Raw genomic sequence first — 19,431 nt, 5'->3', positions numbered from 1 at the left:
AAGTGGAACAACGAGTGGCTAAAGTGTGTCAAAGAAAGAAACATCTCTCTTTTCATTTCGCCTCTCCCACCGCTCCATTAACGCACGGCGAATCTTTTGCTTAGCCACGTGGATGAGGAGTACCTGCTATACCGTTTCCTCTTCTGGAGGGGACATGCTATCACATGAACCAAGTGAAACAGCCCTGACATTGCGCGTGCGGGCGCGCGCTGTTGATATCCCGCTTCTGAGGCTGGTATCGATCGCGCCTGTTTTCCTAAGACATAGCAGTGTCGCATCGACGATCATCAGGGAATGAACCGATCAACTTCGACGCGATCCTCTTCCGCGATTTCACTTTTCTACAGTGTCTATTCTCTCGTTTGACCTTTGTCTCCCCGTGCGCTTTCGTCGTACTCTCTCTTCTCTTGACCTTGTCCTTGCGGTTCTCCGAATCGCGCTTCTGCCTTTGGCGCGAGGTATTGTTTGTTGACTTTGATTATCAGCGAGGGTGAAAGAGATTCTTATAGATATTTTTTCGGTAAAGGAAGTTTATCATTCATGGGACATCGGCGGGACGATCGGAACTAAAAGAGTCGATTGCCAGTAAGATACAGGTGAGAAAGTGAGAAAGTATCTAGAGATCTATCGCTCTGCGCATTGGAGTATAAAATTATCGGAGAAAGCTGCATCGCGATGGAATTTTATAAAATTTTTATCATAAATAATTATTCATTGGATTAATTACATAGGCGCATGCATTAAAAAGCATTTGATCTTTTATTTTTTTATCACAGTTTAACTAACACATTTAAATAAAACATATCTAATAATAATAATTTCATTACATTGATTTGCAAAATTTAGATTATCACGTAGAATAAATTATAGTTTGTGTATGCATATAACACATTACTTACATAACTCTGAATTTAAAAGATGTTCATAAGCGTAATTACTCTTTTTAAGATAATATTAATATAAAATAATATTATCTCTGTGTTACATTATACATTTTTTTTTTAAATCATTATTAAATTATTAAAAAAAAAGAAAGTTAAATTCAATTATCTGATAATGTTGACTTCTCCATCTTTTTCTTCACTGAACGCGAGCAATGTTTGTATATTTTAATTCAAAATATTTACTGAACTTTATACTAAATATTTATTGAACTTATTTGCTAAGATTATATATATAATAGCGTTGTACTTTAATAAGAAAATTTCAATAGAGAATTTATCTCGATTTTGTAACAAAATCAACAGAATAAAATTGTAATATTGTATGATAATTATTGCATTGTATGATGATAAAAATTAATTCTATTTTTATATTCATTGTAATGACTGAATGATGAAATACATAAGGCATTCCTTATCAAGTTTCATATGCGATAAGACACGTTCGCTTTAAAAACAATGTATAACAAAAGCCAGCCAATAAGCCAATAAAAAAAGAATGCTAAACGTTTGCCACTGTAATATTTTGAACGTAAACGAATAAAAGAATTAATACGTCTTCAATACCAATATATAATATTTTTTCATAAATTATAAAATATATATATAATCGTATTTTTTTTTATCATAAATATTCCAGAAATGTATAAATTAGCAAAATATTTTAAGAACTTAAAATGATAAATCATAACTAATTGTTTAAATAATTATAAATATTTCAATGAATAATTAATCGTTTAAACAATTTTGAAAATGGCATGGAGAAAATACTGCAAAAATTCATATTAAAGATTACATCGAAATAGTTTAGATACGTTGAAATTAAAACCAAAAAAATCTATAAATAAGTGTAAGAAATAATGATAAGGTGAAATCTCGAATGTGCCAATAGGATAACGAATTGTGTCGGCTGACAATATGACCCGGGGTCACGATATTCATAAACCAAACTGATAATGACTGGCAAACTCCGTTAGTCGATACATGGCAATCGTAGCGATAGGTGCTCATTAAGCCTTATTAAAAATATCATAAAAATCTGACGTATTTTAATCTAAACATTCTAAACGTTCGTGAAAATTTCAATTTGATCAAGTCACGTATAAAAAAAATTAATTATTATAATAGAGATTATATATTATACTTATTTATTATACTCAGCTAATTAATTTGCGCAATTAAATTAAATAAATAAAATTGCTTAAATCAACTCTATTAAAATATTGCATGTATTGTAGAATGGCGTTAATCTGGTGGGAGAAGATATTTCTGCTCATAATAGCAGTCCTCAGTTTAAGGATCATTGTAAGGATCGGAATTCTGGTGTGGAAGAAATTAGTCGCCCCGAGTCTCGGACTTGGAATCGACATACGAACGCAAGGAAAGTGGGCAGTAGTTACAGGTGCAACAGATGGACTCGGAAAAGCGTTTGCCAAGGCGTTTGCCAAAAAGGGTTTGAATATTGTTCTAATCTCGCGATCTATGTCGAAGCTGAAGGACGTAGCCGCTGAGATCGAGCGGGAATATCGAGTGGAGACTCGCGTAATAGAGGCCGATTTAACGGAAGGACAGGTAGTCTACGCAGAAATTGGCAAAATGACACAGGATTTGGAGGTATATATACATGTATATGTATAATGAAACTAATGTAATTTTATAAATATCTTATATGAATTTCAAGAGGAATGTTCAACAGAGAAATATATAGACAGATAAAGAAAAATAAAAAAAGAAATTGGCTCTGTTTAAATGTAAGAAAGCAAAGAAAGGTGTTTCGTTTAAAAAAAAATATTAAAAAAAAAGATTCTTTCCTCCTATGATATAACAATAAGATAATGCGAAGAAGAATAATCACAGAAGATATGTTTCACCAGGTGGGTGTTGTTGTTAATAACGCTGGTACAAGCTATGATCACCCTGAACTATTTACAAACGTGTCGGAGGAAGTGCTTGCGAAAATATTACAACTGAATGTAGCCGGCGTGACCGGAGTTGCGAGAGCGGTACTACCCGGCATGATGGAACGACAGAAAGGAGTCCTTATCAATATCAGTTCGACGACCGCGGCTATACCGAGCCCTTATTTGTCTGTCTACGCGGCCAGCAAAGCATATGTTGATAAACTTAGCGCCGATTTAGCTGCAGAAGCAGCACCAAGAGGCGTTACAGTCCAATGCATTCTTCCTGGTCCAGTAGCCACGAAAATGTCAAAAATCAAGTAAGAATCATCCTCGTAACGATTCATAAAATTTTATTTGATGCTCTTGCGATATCCAATATATATTTTTTATATTTCTTCTTTTTCTCCCCAGGAAACCAACTTGGATGGCGCCTACGCCGGAAAAATTTGTAGAGGCGACATTAAGAACGGTTGGCATTGAATCGCGTACGACCGGATATCCGCCACACTCTCTAATTATCGGAGTTATAGACGCGCTACGTTTCACGAGTGAGACGGGCGCAGTGTGGTTAGTGACAAAAATAATGCTTAATATAAGGGGACGCGTTCTACGCAAAAAGACGAAGATCCAAGAAGATGCGCAAGATATTCCCACTAAAATGAGTTAATTCGCTGATAAGAATGCAGCGCATTATTTTAATTGTTCTCTATACCCAATTTATTTTGTTATTGTTTTGTGTTAATTAAATTATATCGAATCTCCTAATATCTAATTTCTTTTTTAATTTTTAAATATATCCTGAAGGCTTGCAATTTCTCGTTGTAATAAGATAAATCCTTAACTTTGATTAAATGAGTGAAAAAAATGAAGGTAAATTATAAATTTATTGCAGGTGTCAATACAAGGTGATCTTTCCTTTTTTTAAAAAACTATAAAATAATATATGTATATAGGTAAATTTTTTTTTTTTTTTTTTTAAATATGTACAATCTTTATACATAAATGATAAAGCTAAGGATAATTCTTATGTTAAATTTGTGGTTACTTGTTACTATTGTATTTTTTGAAAAACACTAATAGATTTTATATGTTATATCTACATACTGCAGAGATTAATAAACAAATGCTAAACCAATTTGAATTTTTATGTTTATTTAATATGTACACATAGAGGCAAAAATTTACATAATAATTTAAAATATCTATCAGAGATTTAACATATTATAGGACATATAGGAAAGGCATCTGTACATAAATTTATATGCTAAGACATTCCTATCTCCGTGTGTATAAGAAAGAGTACATAAATGATTTTAAAAAAGTAAATTAGTAATATGTAGAACTTATTGTTATTTTTCTTCTACTCCTATCGTTTAGCTATCGAAGGCATATTAATTTGATGAGCATCGATTAAATGTTTCATTGAATCATAAAGATTATTTCCTCTATAAATATAATTGCAAGATTTGCATATTATTTGTTTGTTTATTATTGTGAAATGTTTTGATATCCAATTATGAAAAACTATCATTATACATTTGATAACATCATGCGTTTCGGATAAGTTTTTTCAGAAGAAACAATACTTTTTGATAGAGGAAAACTGCTATCACAAAGTTTACATTTAATATTATCGTTTTATGTTATTAAAATTGCTGTTCCAAATTAGTTTTTCTTCTTTGATAATTTTTATTATATTGAATCCATGCGGATTCTAAAATTGTATTATAAATTTGATAAATTTTATTACAAATGTAGCATTTTACCTCATAATCGATGCCTTCTAATTTGAAATATTCTATATAACATCCCCAAGTCACAAGTTCTTTTTGACATGAAATATCATAGATCATGTGTTACTAAATATAAGAAAAAAGCCATTTCGACAAATACATATTAAAGATAAAAGTGAAAGATTGCGGAATGATGTGAATATGAATATTGACAATACATATAATCTAAACCTATAATATCTATTATTTAATAAGAAATAAATAATAATTTAATCAATATTTCACTCTTTTAATATCGTTATCAATTGCATAATAATCATTCTAAAATAATTACATCATTCTGAAGATGATGTATCAAATATTCAAAATAATGAGATTAGTAAGAGATAAAAGCTGTAATAATTGCAGAAATAATTGTGCATATTTTTATAGAGAATATATTAGATGACAGAATAGAATCAAAATTGTAAAATATCTTGTAAAATAAATTGTAAAATCTTTATTCTGATTAAAATAGACATAAATATATATTAACTTACCAAATTCAAATTTTTATAAAATTCAAACTTAGAACTCTAATATATTTTTATGAGATCCACTCATACATCCACTAGAGGATACTGTCTCATCTTGCTCCCGTTGTGCTGTGTGCTCAAATTCAGGTGGCAAATGGAGAACCTAAAGACAAAAGAAATAGCATAAAAATTCATATTAATATCAATATGAAACTTAATTAATCAAAACTATAAACTTGACTAACTTCTATGACAAATTTTTTACGACGTAATTTAAACACTAAATCTCTAAATTCTGCACAGCGAGGTGCCAATGTATTTAATGCAGACAATTTTTCAATATGCAAAAGACCATGATAATCTTTGAACAATGGATTGGTCTCTTTGACAGATCCTGCAAATGATTCTAATCTGACTGCTATGTCTGACACATGTTCAATTCTCTCAATGACAGCATCCTAAAAAAAAAATGTACATTATAAAATTGATTACTAGAAATTAATAGAAATTAATTTTCAAAACTTACAGTGTTGTCAAAATTACTAATTGGAACTGTTATTACACCAACTGCATATGAATTTCTCAAAAGTGCTCTGAAGCAATATAAAAACTTTAACAAATCTCGATTTGAAGATTTCTCTGTATCAGAAAGCCATAATCTTGATCCCAGGGAATGTATGATAATTCTTAAAATTTTCTTCTTTTCTGTTGTTTCAGAGATAAAATATTGACCATTGTGTAAAGTTTCTTGAATGGTATTTAACAAGTCAGTGTATGCAGTGTTTTCAAATAGATTATTTTGCCACTGTAAATTATTTTCATACCATTGTTTTATATCTGCTTGTTCTAAAAGATCTTGTTGCATTGGTTTTGTAAGATCGTAGTAATGACCAAAGATTTGATTTGCCATAGGAGACGAGTCTATTATTTTCATATTTTGATATCGCCAAGCAATTTTCATTTGCTCATCTGCATTATCTATAGTTTTTGTATATAAATCTGAATCGTTTATAACTGCTGGCAATTCTGATACAAATTGAGAAGGTTGGACATCTTGTGAGGCAATTAATATAGGTTGAGATGTAACTATTCCTTCTGCCATACAGTATTTTAATGCAGTTTTAGCATAGAGACCATACTTGTCTTCTTCTGTAATTTTAATCGTATATGTAGTTTATATGCAAAATATTTACAAAATTTACATAGATTATTTTAAAAGCAATAAATTTATTTGAATATATACCAATTAAAAGTATTGAACCAATGGGTAAACCTCCACCTAAAAAAGATAACTAAAATTATAGAAGAATGATTATCTTATAAAAAAAAAAAAAACAGAATAGCATGTACACACAGACCTACTATATTATCTAATGAAATTATCCCTGTTGAAATAAGCAATTGTGCATTTCTTATAGATGGCTTTGTGCCTGGTATCATTGGAAATTTAGTTTTAACTTTTGTTGTTTCGGTTATCATCTCTTTTGTGCCTGAAGCCATTTGTATATAAGTATTATCTGAAAAGTAATTTAACATTTATATATACAGTTTAACTAAAAAATATTTATTACATTATATTTTATCTAGAAATATCACAACAATTACATTTTTTATATTTATTAGAATTTTATATCTTTATTAAAAGCATATAAATAAGTATAACAAAAATTATCGTTCACCTGTATGTCAATATGTACACAGATTATTTTAGAATAAGTTAGGTTAGATTAAGTTCACGCGTTACACATATTTTGTCGAGATTTTGGAAATCATTATCCTATAATCGATTGTTATACAACGTAGTTTTGATATCAGTCAAGTGATGGCACTACGTTAAATGAAAATGATCGACAGCTGACGTTTCTAGCGGTTTTCCACATCGTCACCAGAGTGCGATCGCGTTGCGGCGGCAGTAATTATGGTTCGCCGTTTGAACGATACATGTACTCGTTCTATCCCTACGCGCAGTTCTGTTAATGGCATCGCGCGTTCGATAGAAGCAAGTACTGAGCGCGCGGTTCTTCGTTTCGTTGCCGGATGCGATCGCGCGCGAGCATCTGTGTGACAGGGACAGAGACAGAGAAAGACAAAGAGAAGATCGTCGAAGCAACATCGAGTCAGCTGCGTCAAGAGGCGCGCTCGCGCGCTTGCGTGCGTGTATGCGCGACACGAGTGAAGTTAGGTTATGCAATTGTTTGGAACGATCACCCGCGCGCGGCCGCGTTTGATGCAAATGCTCGATGGTATGTGATTTATCCGCGACGATCTGGATTGTGTGTGTATTCAGTGAACGAAATCCGCGTAACGTGCACGATCGGAATGCGCGACGGCGTACGTCGGATTGTACAACGATCGTGTTGCGTGAAAAACAAATTTCGCGCGTGTCAACCGGCGCATCGGCTGAACGACGCTCGGTAGCGCGGAAACGACTCTCATGAATTCCGGAATGTTTCTCGCGAGCAAGCGCGTTCGTGGCAATATTCGCTTCGAAATAACGAGATCATCGATCGCGGAGTGCTCGATCTTGGAGTAACAAGAGACAAGAGAGAGAGAGAGAGAGAGAGAAGCGACATGAAAAGGAAACACGCAAGAAGAGAACGGGATAGCGCGATGAGAAAAAAGATAAATTCCGGAGAAAGGTGAAGAGAACAACTTATCGTCGTTTCTCGCGCGCGCGACGAACTTGAAGCTGCATCTCGTGCGAGTGCGCGCAGGAGGAACTCGGCCGAACGTTGGAACCCGCTCTGTTTCCCTCTCTTTCTTCGCAACCGTCTTCTACGATCTCTCGTTCCTTCTCGCTCCCGACCTCTCTCCTTCTTCGCGCGCGCGCACGCCCTCTCCTCTCTCAACCAGCCGTTCGTCGCCGTATGTTTCCTTCTCGTTCTATTCGATAGAGGGCGTCTCTCTTGCGCGGTGCCGTTTGACGACCTCTCGCTCCCACCCGCTCTCTTTTCTTCTCTTTCTCCGGACAAGCGGCAGCACGCTGCCCTCGCTCAACTACCTGTTGTGACGTCCAGCGCTCTCGACGCACCGAACAAATCTGCTGTAAATACCTAGCGTCGCGTCGGTGTTTACTCAGTGTGTTTCCTTCATCTAACGACGATCGTTGGACGTGTCGATAATATCGAAAAGATATTTGTGCATGGAAAAGCGTAGAGAAATGCGACTAAATTCACAGTGAAGGAGATCCCCGGTTGTGCGAAGCCGCGAAAGGCTCGTGTGTGTCGCGGTGGTCCCCATCCCTCCCCTCTTTCTTACGCCAGCATCTCCATGACGAGAGCAATACACGCGAGAGGAAGCGAGAAACGGAGAACGAATGAACGAGAGAGGGACAACACGAGCGCCCGTGAGATAAAGTGAGAAGAAGCGAACGAGAGAAAGGACTCGAGCGGGCTCTTATCGAGAAGTTAGTCGCGCGCGGCGAACCTTCCGTCCCACCGTCGTCAAATCTTCTGTTGCGCGCATTGTCGAGAGTGACAGTTGTGAACCCGATATTTCGAGCAGACTCTGGCACAATATCGGACTCAAAGTGGCATGTATTACACGTGCGTATATATAATATATATATCATAAACTTTTCGCGTGAATATAAATATGACAAAATTCAAGCGCGCACATTCGAATTGAATATAGCGCTTCTCTACATCACGGCGCTAAATACAGCCGCGTGAATTTATCTGCGCGAATGTAACTGGCTCGATCGAGACGCGCGGGACGCGATAATCATATTCGTGCGGAGTTTCGAAATAATATCGAAGGAAGGAGAGCACACTGAGCACAGCAGAGTTTGGTGAGCGGGCTGTGCGACGACGCGCGCACTATCGCGCGCGCGGTCACGTGGATCACGAACAAAAGGCGGAACGCGCCGCGTTCATTGACGAGTCGCGTCGACGCCGCGCGCCGGTGGCATCATCGCGTCACGATACGCGTATTGCGCGGGAGATTTCGCGAGTGTGTATGTGTATGCGGTAAACTCTGGAATCTCCGTCGTAACCGTTACATTTGTCACGCCGTTGTAAGGGTATCTCTTTCTCATTGGGATATTTACTCTGACAGCAAGTGCGTCGTTCTTTTAAAAGGAATCTCGCGAAGGACGGAGCATCGATCTTGACCGCGGTCAAGTCCGGGGGCGCCCCGAGTGCGCGATTGATACGCGACCAGATGCTTCCCTGTCGGAAGTCAGGAACGATCATCGACACGCCAGCGGATTGGAGGATGCTTGGCACGCAGACAACGGTGCAGCCGGTGGTAGAGGACGACGAGGTCGCGCGGCCGGCATCGCGCGTTATCAACGACCACCTCGGTGGCTTTAATTGAGAACTGGCTTATCCTGCGGTGGATTTAGGGGGCTGTATGGAGGCCGGGGGGCTCCTGCCCCGTCAGCCCCCGCAAGGCCCCCCCGGCACCATCTCCGTGTGCGCGGGCCAGGGCCCGAACGGGCACACCGGTAACGTACCCGGCGCCGGCAACGTCCTCGGTCAATCTGCGATCCACGAGTTGAACGCTGGTCAGCTAGGTATAGGCGGTCAACAGCAGTTGCATCTTCAGCAACAGCAGCAACAACAAATGGGTCAAGCACCCGGTATGGGTGAGGTGCTCACCCCGAAGAGGCAGGCGGTCGTGGACCGTTTGCGACGCAGAATCGAGAGTTATCGCCGCAGACAGACCGACTGCATCCCCAGGTTCGATCAGAGCTTCAACGGATTGTGCGAGCAGAACACATATGACACCCAGGTGCTGAAGCAACGCTTCCTAGAGAGCAAGGCAAAGCGGCAGGCCAAGAAGACGGACAAGAAGCAGAACGACTCGGTCGGACTCTCCAACGTTCACATGGTGAGTCCTTCGTCTCTTTTATTCTTATATTGTCTTCTTCGTTTTTTTTTTTCTGCCCGTCTTTATCGTATCGGGCAAGCGTAGGTGTGTCTACGCCGTTGTGGGAATTCGAAGTTGTTACAAAGTCAGCGGCGTCTCTCCTTCCCTTCCTTTCCTTCCTTCCTTCCTTTTCTATCGAACTTCCTCACCTTGGAGGTGGAAACGTGCATGAGTGAGACGCTCTTCGCGTCACGCAGTAGATGAACATGTCCGATGTATTCAATATACCGTTTATGCTCGGAAAATTCAAATATATCCTCAAACGCTGGAGTTAAGTATTTCTAACAATATTCGAATAATCAAATTATTTTTTTTTCTTTCTCCAAAAATCTAAAAATGCCTCCGATTTTACGAAAACGATTGTGCCATTCCTGTATACTCAACCGTTAATTGAATTCACGTATTACCCGAATAGTATTCGAGATATATGTGGGTATCCAAGAAATGGGGATAAATATATGGGTATTGACAGAATTAATCTAAAGCATCGAATCGCATCGGTTATTGTATATGCGAACAGTACTCTTATCAGCTCGGACGATGACATTGAAGATAAGCTGTGTGACGTTTTCTCGAACAGCGTTTCACTTTTCAATGTCACCATATTACTCGAGAAATCTACTTCTAAAACTGTTTTGAGCTATAAGAAAAAAATAATCATGTGGTATTCAAACAAAATGATGTATATAAAACATGTAAATATTTTAGATATATTTTTTTTTAGATTTAAAAATTATTTTATATAAGATTTATAAAACAACGCACCCCTACTATAAATTTTACCAATGCATTTAAGAGACAATTTTGTTTCCAAATAACAATTTTATTTATTTCTAAGAAACAATAACTACTCGTAGTGTTCGGGCAAGCGTATAATTAAAGAGGAAACTAGTTTATGCTCTGCTAGAAATTGAATAAAAGACAACTTCGCAATATTTTTATTTGACCGTGCCAATTAATCGCGCGCTTCTATTGCGTTCATCGAATAAATCAATGAATTTAACGTGGCGTTGAAATCGAGACGGAACAGGTGGACACGTGGATCGTTAAGGTCGTAGGTCGCGCCCGCACTAGTTACCCGTAGGCGTTCGATTCGAGACGTCCCTGTATTAACCTTGGCTTTACGTCAATGCAGGGGCGTTCTTACGATCCTTGCTACGCGTAATATCATTGTCACGAACGTTCGCGCAAAATGTTTACGTAGAGACCGTTGCATGCCACGTGCAAATATCTTTCGTTCGGAAAAAAGAATATTTCCGTCAGCTCGATTAAATAACGAATGTCGTTGAATATGTCAAATATTCATCGGTTTGATTATTTCTCTGATTAGCTCCAGAAAATTTACATTCTCGGATATCGTGTCATTAAAATTACTATTGAAAGTGAAAAGAATTTTTTTTTTTTTTTCCAGAAAAAAATAAAGATAAATAATTTTAAAGCCAACATAATAAAATTACAGCTTAAAAATTAACAGGTATTAAATAAGTGGTCGGAGTTATTAAAAATATGTAATGAGTGTGATTAATTTATATATGTGATGAAAGACTGACGTAATAAATTTACACATTTTTCGCGATGCATTGCTCATTGAATTTATCATTTATTCAACTGAAATTGTTTTAAAATTTAACTTAAAATAATTTGTTGAAAGCAAAATTGACAAGATAAAGATATGTTGGAACATATTTTTTGTTTTGTTTACCATAACTATTATGTTGTCAACGTACCAGAGCGTGTGATATTAAGTAATACGTAAATGTGAACGTCATCGGGGTGTACGTTATAAATGTCGCGTGCAAAGATGAACGATAACAACTTCCCCACATCGGATGACGTTGGGTCATCGATGTGTGTTGTACGTGTGTAATGTGACGTGTACACACCCGTCCTATACGAATCGTCGTCAGCTATAAAGGTGATAGGTAACACACTCGCGTCATACGAAATTGTTATCAAGTCGATATAATTAACTCGCATGATCGCATGAAAGATTCACCATGATATACATGCAAAGACGGAAATATCTCGGGAGTGTTTATCAATAAAGATTGACGGAAATTCGAAATCGTAGACCGCAAAAATTTGTATCCTTATTCGTATATTGTAAGAAAATGTTAAAAATTACACAACAATAATTGTAATTATATTATAAGTGTAATTATATTATATTGACTTATTCTTTATGTAATGTTTAACATTTGTTACAGTATATTCTTGATTTGTTTTTTACAATTAATGAAGTGATTAAACTTTATAACGAAGATACAACGATTGTTTCAGAATTGTCTGTAAAAGACAATTTCCTTCCTTTCTTGCTTAATAAGAAACTGGAAACTTCACGTTTACACCAATCGGAATTCGTTAAATGGTTCACATATATATCACTTAATATTTGAGAGCAACTTTAACAAAATTAAATTGATTATATGAAAAGCCGATTATTTAAGACAATTTTTTTTTACTTTCTCTATTGCAAACATTTTCCTTATTGTCGATTTTGTAATCAAGGTCATAATTTTCACAAATTTACCTCGAGTTTATTTAAACATTCTAATCGATACAAAATCACTTTTTCTCGAGAGGAACAAAATGACACCACACCGATGTTCCGACTATCCGAGTGATAGCGAGTTATCGTGCGACAAAACGTGAAGTACGCGAGGAGATTGCGAGAGAGGGAATCGACAGGAAACACTATCCGATGCGATGCAACAAGATCGTCGATAATCGCGCGCACTCGCGCGGTTTCATCTTCTCGCACGATTCGTCTCTTTTTTTTTTTTCTTCCTTCTCATTCTCGCTCGACTCTAGGCTCGAGTACGCGCGCGTGTTCGCGACGCGTAGGGCTGCGTGTCCCGCGTGTCCGCTCATTCATAACGCGCCGCGAACAATGGCGGGACCATTATCACCACGAGATATGGGGGAAAGCTATGGGAATCACGATTTCCGTCGAGAGAAGCTAATCGCGGTGAACCAGATTTAGAAGCGCCTTTCGGCCGCTCGATTCGCGTGTCCCAATTTATATATCGAATCTAAAAAATGATCGCGCGTGTATTATGTAAGAGATTAGCTGTCGATATTTTTATGTGTGATAATATCAGATTCAGCGAAACGATTTGCACGATTACTTGCGCGATAATAAGGCAGTAATAGAAGATTATAAAAAAAAAAACTTTAACTGTTTTAAGGGAATTTTTATTTCGAAAATTAAAGCCATCTTTTGAGGCTCTCGAATAAACTTTTCTTCATGTATATATCTTTTTTATAATATTGTAGAGAATATTATTGATATATGGAATAATTAATCGAAGTATTAGTTTTAATCGCGTAAGAATAGAGAAGTAATATGCAAGTAAATATTATTGCAGAGTTATCATCCTTCATTACTCGCAACAAGTTCAAAATATTTTCCATCTCGATAATTTTTATCGGAATATTGTCTATATAAGATTACAGTTTCATAGAATTTTACTTTCATCGAGTTATTAATATATTGATTTTATCAGAGTACAAATAACAAATCACATTGCGACAAGGAATTATCGTGCATTAAAAATTCAGAAAATATTTAAAAAAATCATGGATAGAATTTAAATAATATCGTTTAGTCTCTGATTCTCTGTGACGTTAATAGGAATTTATCAAGTTTAAATAAGATCTGACTCATGTGAGCAGAAGACATGTGACATCCAATATTACGCGATTTTCACATTAAATATGAATAAAAATAACTTCTGTGTGACAATATCGTTAAATTTATTTCAACATATTCTCTACAATAATATAAAAAGAAAATTCACAGTTCTCTCTCCAATTTTTTTGAGTAACAAGATCGGTTCTTAACGGGCGGGACATATACGAAATCGTTTTGTCGTTTGACCGCTGTTCGTTCTTATTCAAAGCCGTCCGGTGCCACGAATGACACGTGTCAGAGGGAGTCGTGGCTCGCGACACGAAGGATGCCACTCCGACTAGATCGGCACCAGTGGTGCTCAATCGGCGACTGTATCGGGAACTGTATCCCGCAATCGGTGCACGCGAGAAAAAGACTCGAGGTTATTTGTTCGCGTTCTTATCTGACGCTACCTCGAGAGTGAGTCACTTGCTGAACGGCGAACGAGACCGGCGAGATCAGTTGCAGCGACACTCATCTTCTCGAAGGAGACACTGTTGTTTTAATCAAGACTCTTTCACCTTGAAAGCGCTCGACTAATAACTCTATATATAGTTTTTCAATACATTTTACTACAAGATACTATTCCGATTTAAGAATAAATATCTTGATTTTTATCATCGAAAAGAAAAAAGGATATTTAATTAAATAATTTAAGTTATGTAATTTTGATAATTTATATTTAACAAAATTATTTTTTTTATTGTTGATAATACAAATTATTTTGCATATTTTTATCTTATTGTATTGCAGTTAGAATCTGTGGAAAATTAATAAGTAAAGAGATCTCATAATCTTTTAATTTCATTAAATGTTAAACTCTTTCTCTCATAATTTTTTTTTATGTAAGCTCTCGTGTGTCAAATAAATATTTAATATCAGATAATATAAAAATTTGTACTAAAGAAAATACAATTGCGATTGTTTTTTTTTTGCATTTGATTGTCGGATATTCAAACCAAGAATTTTTTTCTGATGATGCATCAAATTTGCTGTTATTTTATTTGTCTTTTTGCTTGCTACTAAAAGAACTATAAGAAACGGATATAGTAGGGAAACGATTATAAAAAGCGTCTCGTTCGTCTATCTAATATTACACGGACCAATCGTGAAAGATCTTATTCTCTTACCGACCAAATAAATAATAATTTGTCAGGATCCAAAATTTTTTGTTGCCCGTTGCACACGCGTTCTTATTTCTTTTTCATCGAAAATGTTTCCCTTCAAGTCGATCGAGAGAACTTAACATTCGTTTCAGCATAGTCATTATGCTAGTCCGACAACTCTCATTACAACCCATTAGCCCGGACGCCCACCGACAATTTAGGACACCGTATAGGCATCTCGGTCACTCGTCTCTGAGCGTCTGTTCATAAGAATCGGATTTATTTCTCCGTTTTGCTCGAATCTGTAATGTGACTGCTAAATGCTAGGCGGGCCTATCCTTTTTTATACATAGGATAGTCTCAAGGATATCTCGTATCCGGCTTTAAATTCTTTGTATGCTGAAGGATACGAATCCTTTAATCCGGAAATCCTTAATATGAAATCCAGGATTATTTTATTAGTAAAATAATTTATAATTTTGTTCGAGAAATCAAATATTACAAATTTATTAAACTATTGTCTCTAATTCAGTCAATTCATAACAGAAATGAAAATCGAGATAGATGATGGACTACTCTATATATCTAAACTATTTTTTGCGAAAAATTTTATATACGGAAACGAGGCGATAAGCACACGGTCGTGAAAAGAAGAAATGATTTTGTCACGAGGATGATAAAAAAAAAGAATAAAGACCATTCGGACTTTTGTTCCACCTACGATCGCGTCCGTTCATGACCGCGAAACGCGCGTCTCTGCCAAATCGGTATCGTCGCAACCTTGGACGACAAGTTGACAGGACATAACGATGACAAAAATGGATAGAAGCGGTGGTATCCGATGATGCTACATTTTTCTATGTGTACGATTTGCATCGCGCGCGTCCAATTGAATCGCAGCGGTTCTCATCGCATTATACGTTATACGCGGACGATGACGAACGAAATTTCTTATGAAATACCATTCATAAGATGACTAAGCTGCAAGTCGACGATAACGATCAAGTGTTATCATAACGGTCTCAGGATTCGTTTGCTGTTGCATCCTGACATTTAATTGTTAGATGCACGAGGGATTTAAAAATTATATTCATTCATTTCTTTGTTTCTTTTGATATCAAATAAAAAATTCAACATTTAATATTCAACATTTTTTTATTATATGCTAATATATAATTATTTTGTATTTTTTACATAATTAATTAAAATGCAAATTCGTAGAATTTCCATTATTATCACTTTTTATTATACTTCGCGCATAATATACATGGTATTGTGAAAGTCACAAATTTTTATCCAATGGATAAGTTTTGTTAATAGGAACGATAACGGTTTCGCTTCGTTAAAACTTTGATAAAAAAACCTCAAGTCGCCATCACAGCGACTCGCTGAAGCGTTATCTTTGTGAAATGCAGATTGCCTTGTGTTCGATTCGCAGAAATTTCAAGGCTACATCGGCCAACACGATGTTTGCGCGATAATCGAAATTGTATATACGCGCGAGCTTACCAATAGCGTTCAAGGAAGCGCTTCCAGAAGACACAAATTATTACCAGAAGACACAGAGATCCGCTTTGTCGAGCGAAGTTCGAGAAGACGTCTCGAGAATTTACAAATTATCGCACATCCGTAGATAAAACTTCTTTTTCAAAGTGGCTACTTGAAGTACCAGTCAGCCGTTATCGGTGTTATTACGCTAGTTATCGGCACCGTCAATATATAGTCGAAAATGCTTGTCATGGAACGCATGCGTGTAACATTCTGTAAAATCTCACAAAGTTGTCTCACAAGAAGCGTATAATTACACTTAAACCGTAACTTATTCTTAATAGCCGCTTTAAGCGTGATAATAACACTGCTATCATTGTCTTTGAATATCGCGAACTTTTAGTGAGAGAGAAAGAGAGAAAACCATGACACTTTGTGTGCAGTTTCGAATATTACAAAATAAAATAAAAATATACATCGAGCTTATCATTAATTCATTAATTTCCGCGTTCAGAAAAATGATATTTTTATCATAACAATTAATGTAAAAAATTATTTCATAACTTTTTACGCATTAGATTGTCGCATATATTTTTTTAAAAAATTATATAAAACATTTTATATGTAACAATCCTCTTTCTCTTCGAACGCGAATCAAAGAGTCGACAAGAATGGGAACGAAATTACAGTGTTGGAACAGATGTTTCCGATTTTCATTTTCATTTATCGCTTTAATGAGAGCAAGGGTGTCGCTTCGGCGCATCTCGCGGGATTTGGGATATGCCAATGCGACGTTACGCGCATGAGATATGTAACGGGCCTTCTCGGAACGCTTCGGGGAACGGAATTCGTGGTCGTGTGTTCCGACCACCCAAGCGGTTCCGCCCGGACATGCCGGTCGCGTCTTTCGGAACGAGTCGAACGCAGTATTGCCTCGGCTTGATTATGTTTACGAGCGAATCGCGCGAGCGTGGTTATAATCACGTTTACCACGCAGCCGGTCGGTCTCGCGATCTTTCGCGAAAGCGCGCGCACGTTGGCCATCGTCCCAGGTAAGGGAGGAAGAGTACGTCGTAAAACAAGGCATAGCAGTTACTCTTTATTGTTATGTGGTAAGCCGTAAATTTATTTCAAGATGTTTAGGAAAAACATTCTCTACAGATGTTGTTTACAATTAGCGAGAAATAATGTTGTCTCTCGCAAAATTTGCAGTTAACTTTTTCTTTTCGATAATATAGCGAGGAAAATTGTCGACGATATTATATGACATGCAGGGTGGACCCAATCCGGCTAGACTTTGAGATTTTATAGAAAATTTAATTCTGAACGAAATATTTCCCATAAACATAGGTTGAAAAATAATTCCTTAAAAAGTTAGCGCCAAAAAATCTCATTTTTAGAGAATGGAAAATGGATCGTGATAACGGTTTTTGTATTATAAAATGAAATAAGAATGGGACTATTTTCTCGAATGAGATTTTCCACCGGTGTCCCTCAACCGTGACCAAAGTGCAAAACACAATACAAAAGCCTCGAAATGCATCCGCTGTTCCGAGAATTGCTCGTCTCTCGGACGTTCGTGGGTCATTGGCGAGATCTCGAAAACGAGCACGTTCATCGTATAGTGCGTGAGTGCGTGTGTGCGCGCGAGAGTTCGGTCTTCTCTCGTTCGTACATATGTGAGCGTTTGTCCGATGATCGTCGAGTGAGCGACGACGAGTCTCTATCTTTCTCTCGACTGGGTGGCCTCTCCTTGGCACACAATAAACACGGGAGCGAATCCCCCGCCGATGAAACACGGACCGGTGAACGTCGGGGTACCGAAAATGTGCGTCTCTCTACGGGTGCGAAACACGACCAGACACACGCGTCGAGAGCGGCAGCCACAGCGATGTTTGTGCGTCGCGTCGACCGGTCGAATCATAATGCCCGCCAAGACGTTTGCCCCTTTACGGCTGCGCTCCGACAAGACGGAGGGTGTTACATTCCGGACGTATGACGCATACAGCTTCGGGCGATCCCTTTTCTGCGGCCTTGAGGCTTTCCAGATCTCGTAGTCGCTTCGAAAAACGTATCATCGTCCATTTTAACACCGATTTCGACTAACCGGCGTTTAACGGCCTTTACGATGCGATTTTGCTACGATATCCATGCAGCTTGAAATCGATTCTCGTCTCGCACACTTTAAAAGAACTGCTTTTCGTATAAAAAGCGATATATCATAAAAATAACATAGACTGACATTTTTATATACGGGCCAAGCTAAACTTGTACGAGATACTAACATAAATTTTACGGGCTTTAAGCGCCGGGTGACCCCCGTATACATTCCGCCGGTATCTCCACTCGGCTATTCACTCGCGGACACATGGCTCGCTCTCGAGTAATGAGCGACAGGTTTAATCTGGCCGGTCACGTACAAGTTAGATGGCTCATGCGTTCATGAATACGATATCTCCGGCGAAGAGCTGAGAGATCGGCTCCCTTAAAGAATGCTGATAGCGATCGGTTTACTTCATCATCATTTTATTCGATTCACAATTAATTATATCCGCAACTATCGTGATTTTAAAAAAATGCAGATATTATTTGTGTACGATTGTTATGATGGTCGAAATTTTTCAAACAAACGCTTTTCGCGCGCGAAAAAGAGAAAAAAAAATATAACCACTTTATAGACACACAGCTGGGAGAGCGCGTTAACGTGTCCATCCACTCTCCGAGATCATATATGAAGAAAATAAATGTTCCACAATAAAGGATCGCTGCGCGTTGCAACCGACGTGCAACGATTTATCGCGCCAGGTGCGCCGCGACTTCTATCGCGCGCGACTTTCATTACCGCGCCTAGTGATGTACGTTTTAATGGCAAAAAAATACAGAATCCATCGCGCGCGCCAGGATGACGAAACACGTTACGCGCAGATGAAGTTACGCCGGCAATAATGCAGCAGCATTGATGTCCGTGCAAGATATAAATACAATTATATATATGTATTTATACGTACGTCGCGAAACCAGTTAATTAGAAACTTTAATTAGAAATCTTTTAGCCCGACAATCGTGAAACAGGATTTGGAAAAAAAATATACGTGATATGTTAGGTACTTTGCTGAAAATTTTTTTCTCATCGAACATTTTATTACAGTGAATTTGTGAAATGATCAATACCGAATATTTAAATTACCGCAAGTGCGATAAA

General features: G+C 37.3%; 3 protein-coding genes across 8 annotated transcripts in view; 2 read left to right on the top strand and 1 right to left on the bottom strand.

Moving 5' to 3' along the window:
* The first annotated feature begins 218 nt into the window (after positions 1 to 218).
* Positions 219 to 3,814, top strand: LOC126855526 (very-long-chain 3-oxoacyl-CoA reductase-like). 5 transcript variants are annotated; one of them, XM_050603275.1, is made up of 5 exons: positions 219 to 596; positions 1,834 to 1,944; positions 2,180 to 2,555; positions 2,816 to 3,159; positions 3,254 to 3,814. In XM_050603275.1, exons 3-5 carry the CDS (start codon positions 2,181 to 2,183, stop codon positions 3,507 to 3,509), a joined length of 975 nt encoding a protein of 324 aa, XP_050459232.1. In that variant the 5' UTR covers positions 219 to 596; positions 1,834 to 1,944; position 2,180; the 3' UTR covers positions 3,510 to 3,814. The 5 variants fall into 5 exon arrangements, with proteins under 5 accessions (XP_050459232.1, XP_050459230.1, XP_050459228.1 ...); XM_050603273.1 differs by lacking the exon at positions 1,834 to 1,944 and having other exon boundaries at positions 220 to 458; positions 527 to 596; XM_050603271.1 differs by lacking the exon at positions 1,834 to 1,944 and having other exon boundaries at positions 220 to 596.
* A 1,249-nt stretch (positions 3,815 to 5,063) lies between these two features.
* On the bottom strand, positions 5,064 to 6,887 carry LOC126855524 (elongator complex protein 4). Its single transcript, XM_050603269.1, has 6 exons — positions 6,770 to 6,887; positions 6,449 to 6,607; positions 6,334 to 6,369; positions 5,617 to 6,239; positions 5,336 to 5,548; positions 5,064 to 5,253 (listed from the first exon to the last, which is right to left on the bottom strand). The coding sequence occupies exons 2-6, from the start codon at positions 6,588 to 6,590 to the stop codon at positions 5,143 to 5,145; spliced, it is 1,125 nt and encodes a 374-aa protein (XP_050459226.1). The 5' UTR covers positions 6,591 to 6,607; positions 6,770 to 6,887; the 3' UTR covers positions 5,064 to 5,142.
* Positions 6,888 to 9,000: 2,113 nt separating this feature from the next.
* LOC126855503 (neurogenic protein mastermind) overlaps positions 9,001 to 19,431 on the top strand; it is a 141,716-nt gene continuing 131,285 nt past the window's right edge. For both annotated transcript variants that reach the window (XM_050603208.1, XM_050603207.1), the window contains exon 1: positions 9,001 to 9,923. In XM_050603208.1, the coding sequence (XP_050459165.1) occupies positions 9,444 to 9,923 (480 nt within the window). In that variant the 5' untranslated portion in view covers positions 9,001 to 9,443. The remainder of the gene's footprint in view (positions 9,924 to 19,431) is intronic.

Source organism: Cataglyphis hispanica, chromosome 16 (assembly GCF_021464435.1).
Source record: "Cataglyphis hispanica isolate Lineage 1 chromosome 16, ULB_Chis1_1.0, whole genome shotgun sequence".
Lineage (NCBI taxonomy): Eukaryota > Metazoa > Arthropoda > Insecta > Hymenoptera > Formicidae > Cataglyphis > Cataglyphis hispanica.
Note: the sequence above shows the minus strand (reverse complement) of the source record. Positions and strands in the feature narration are given on the sequence as shown.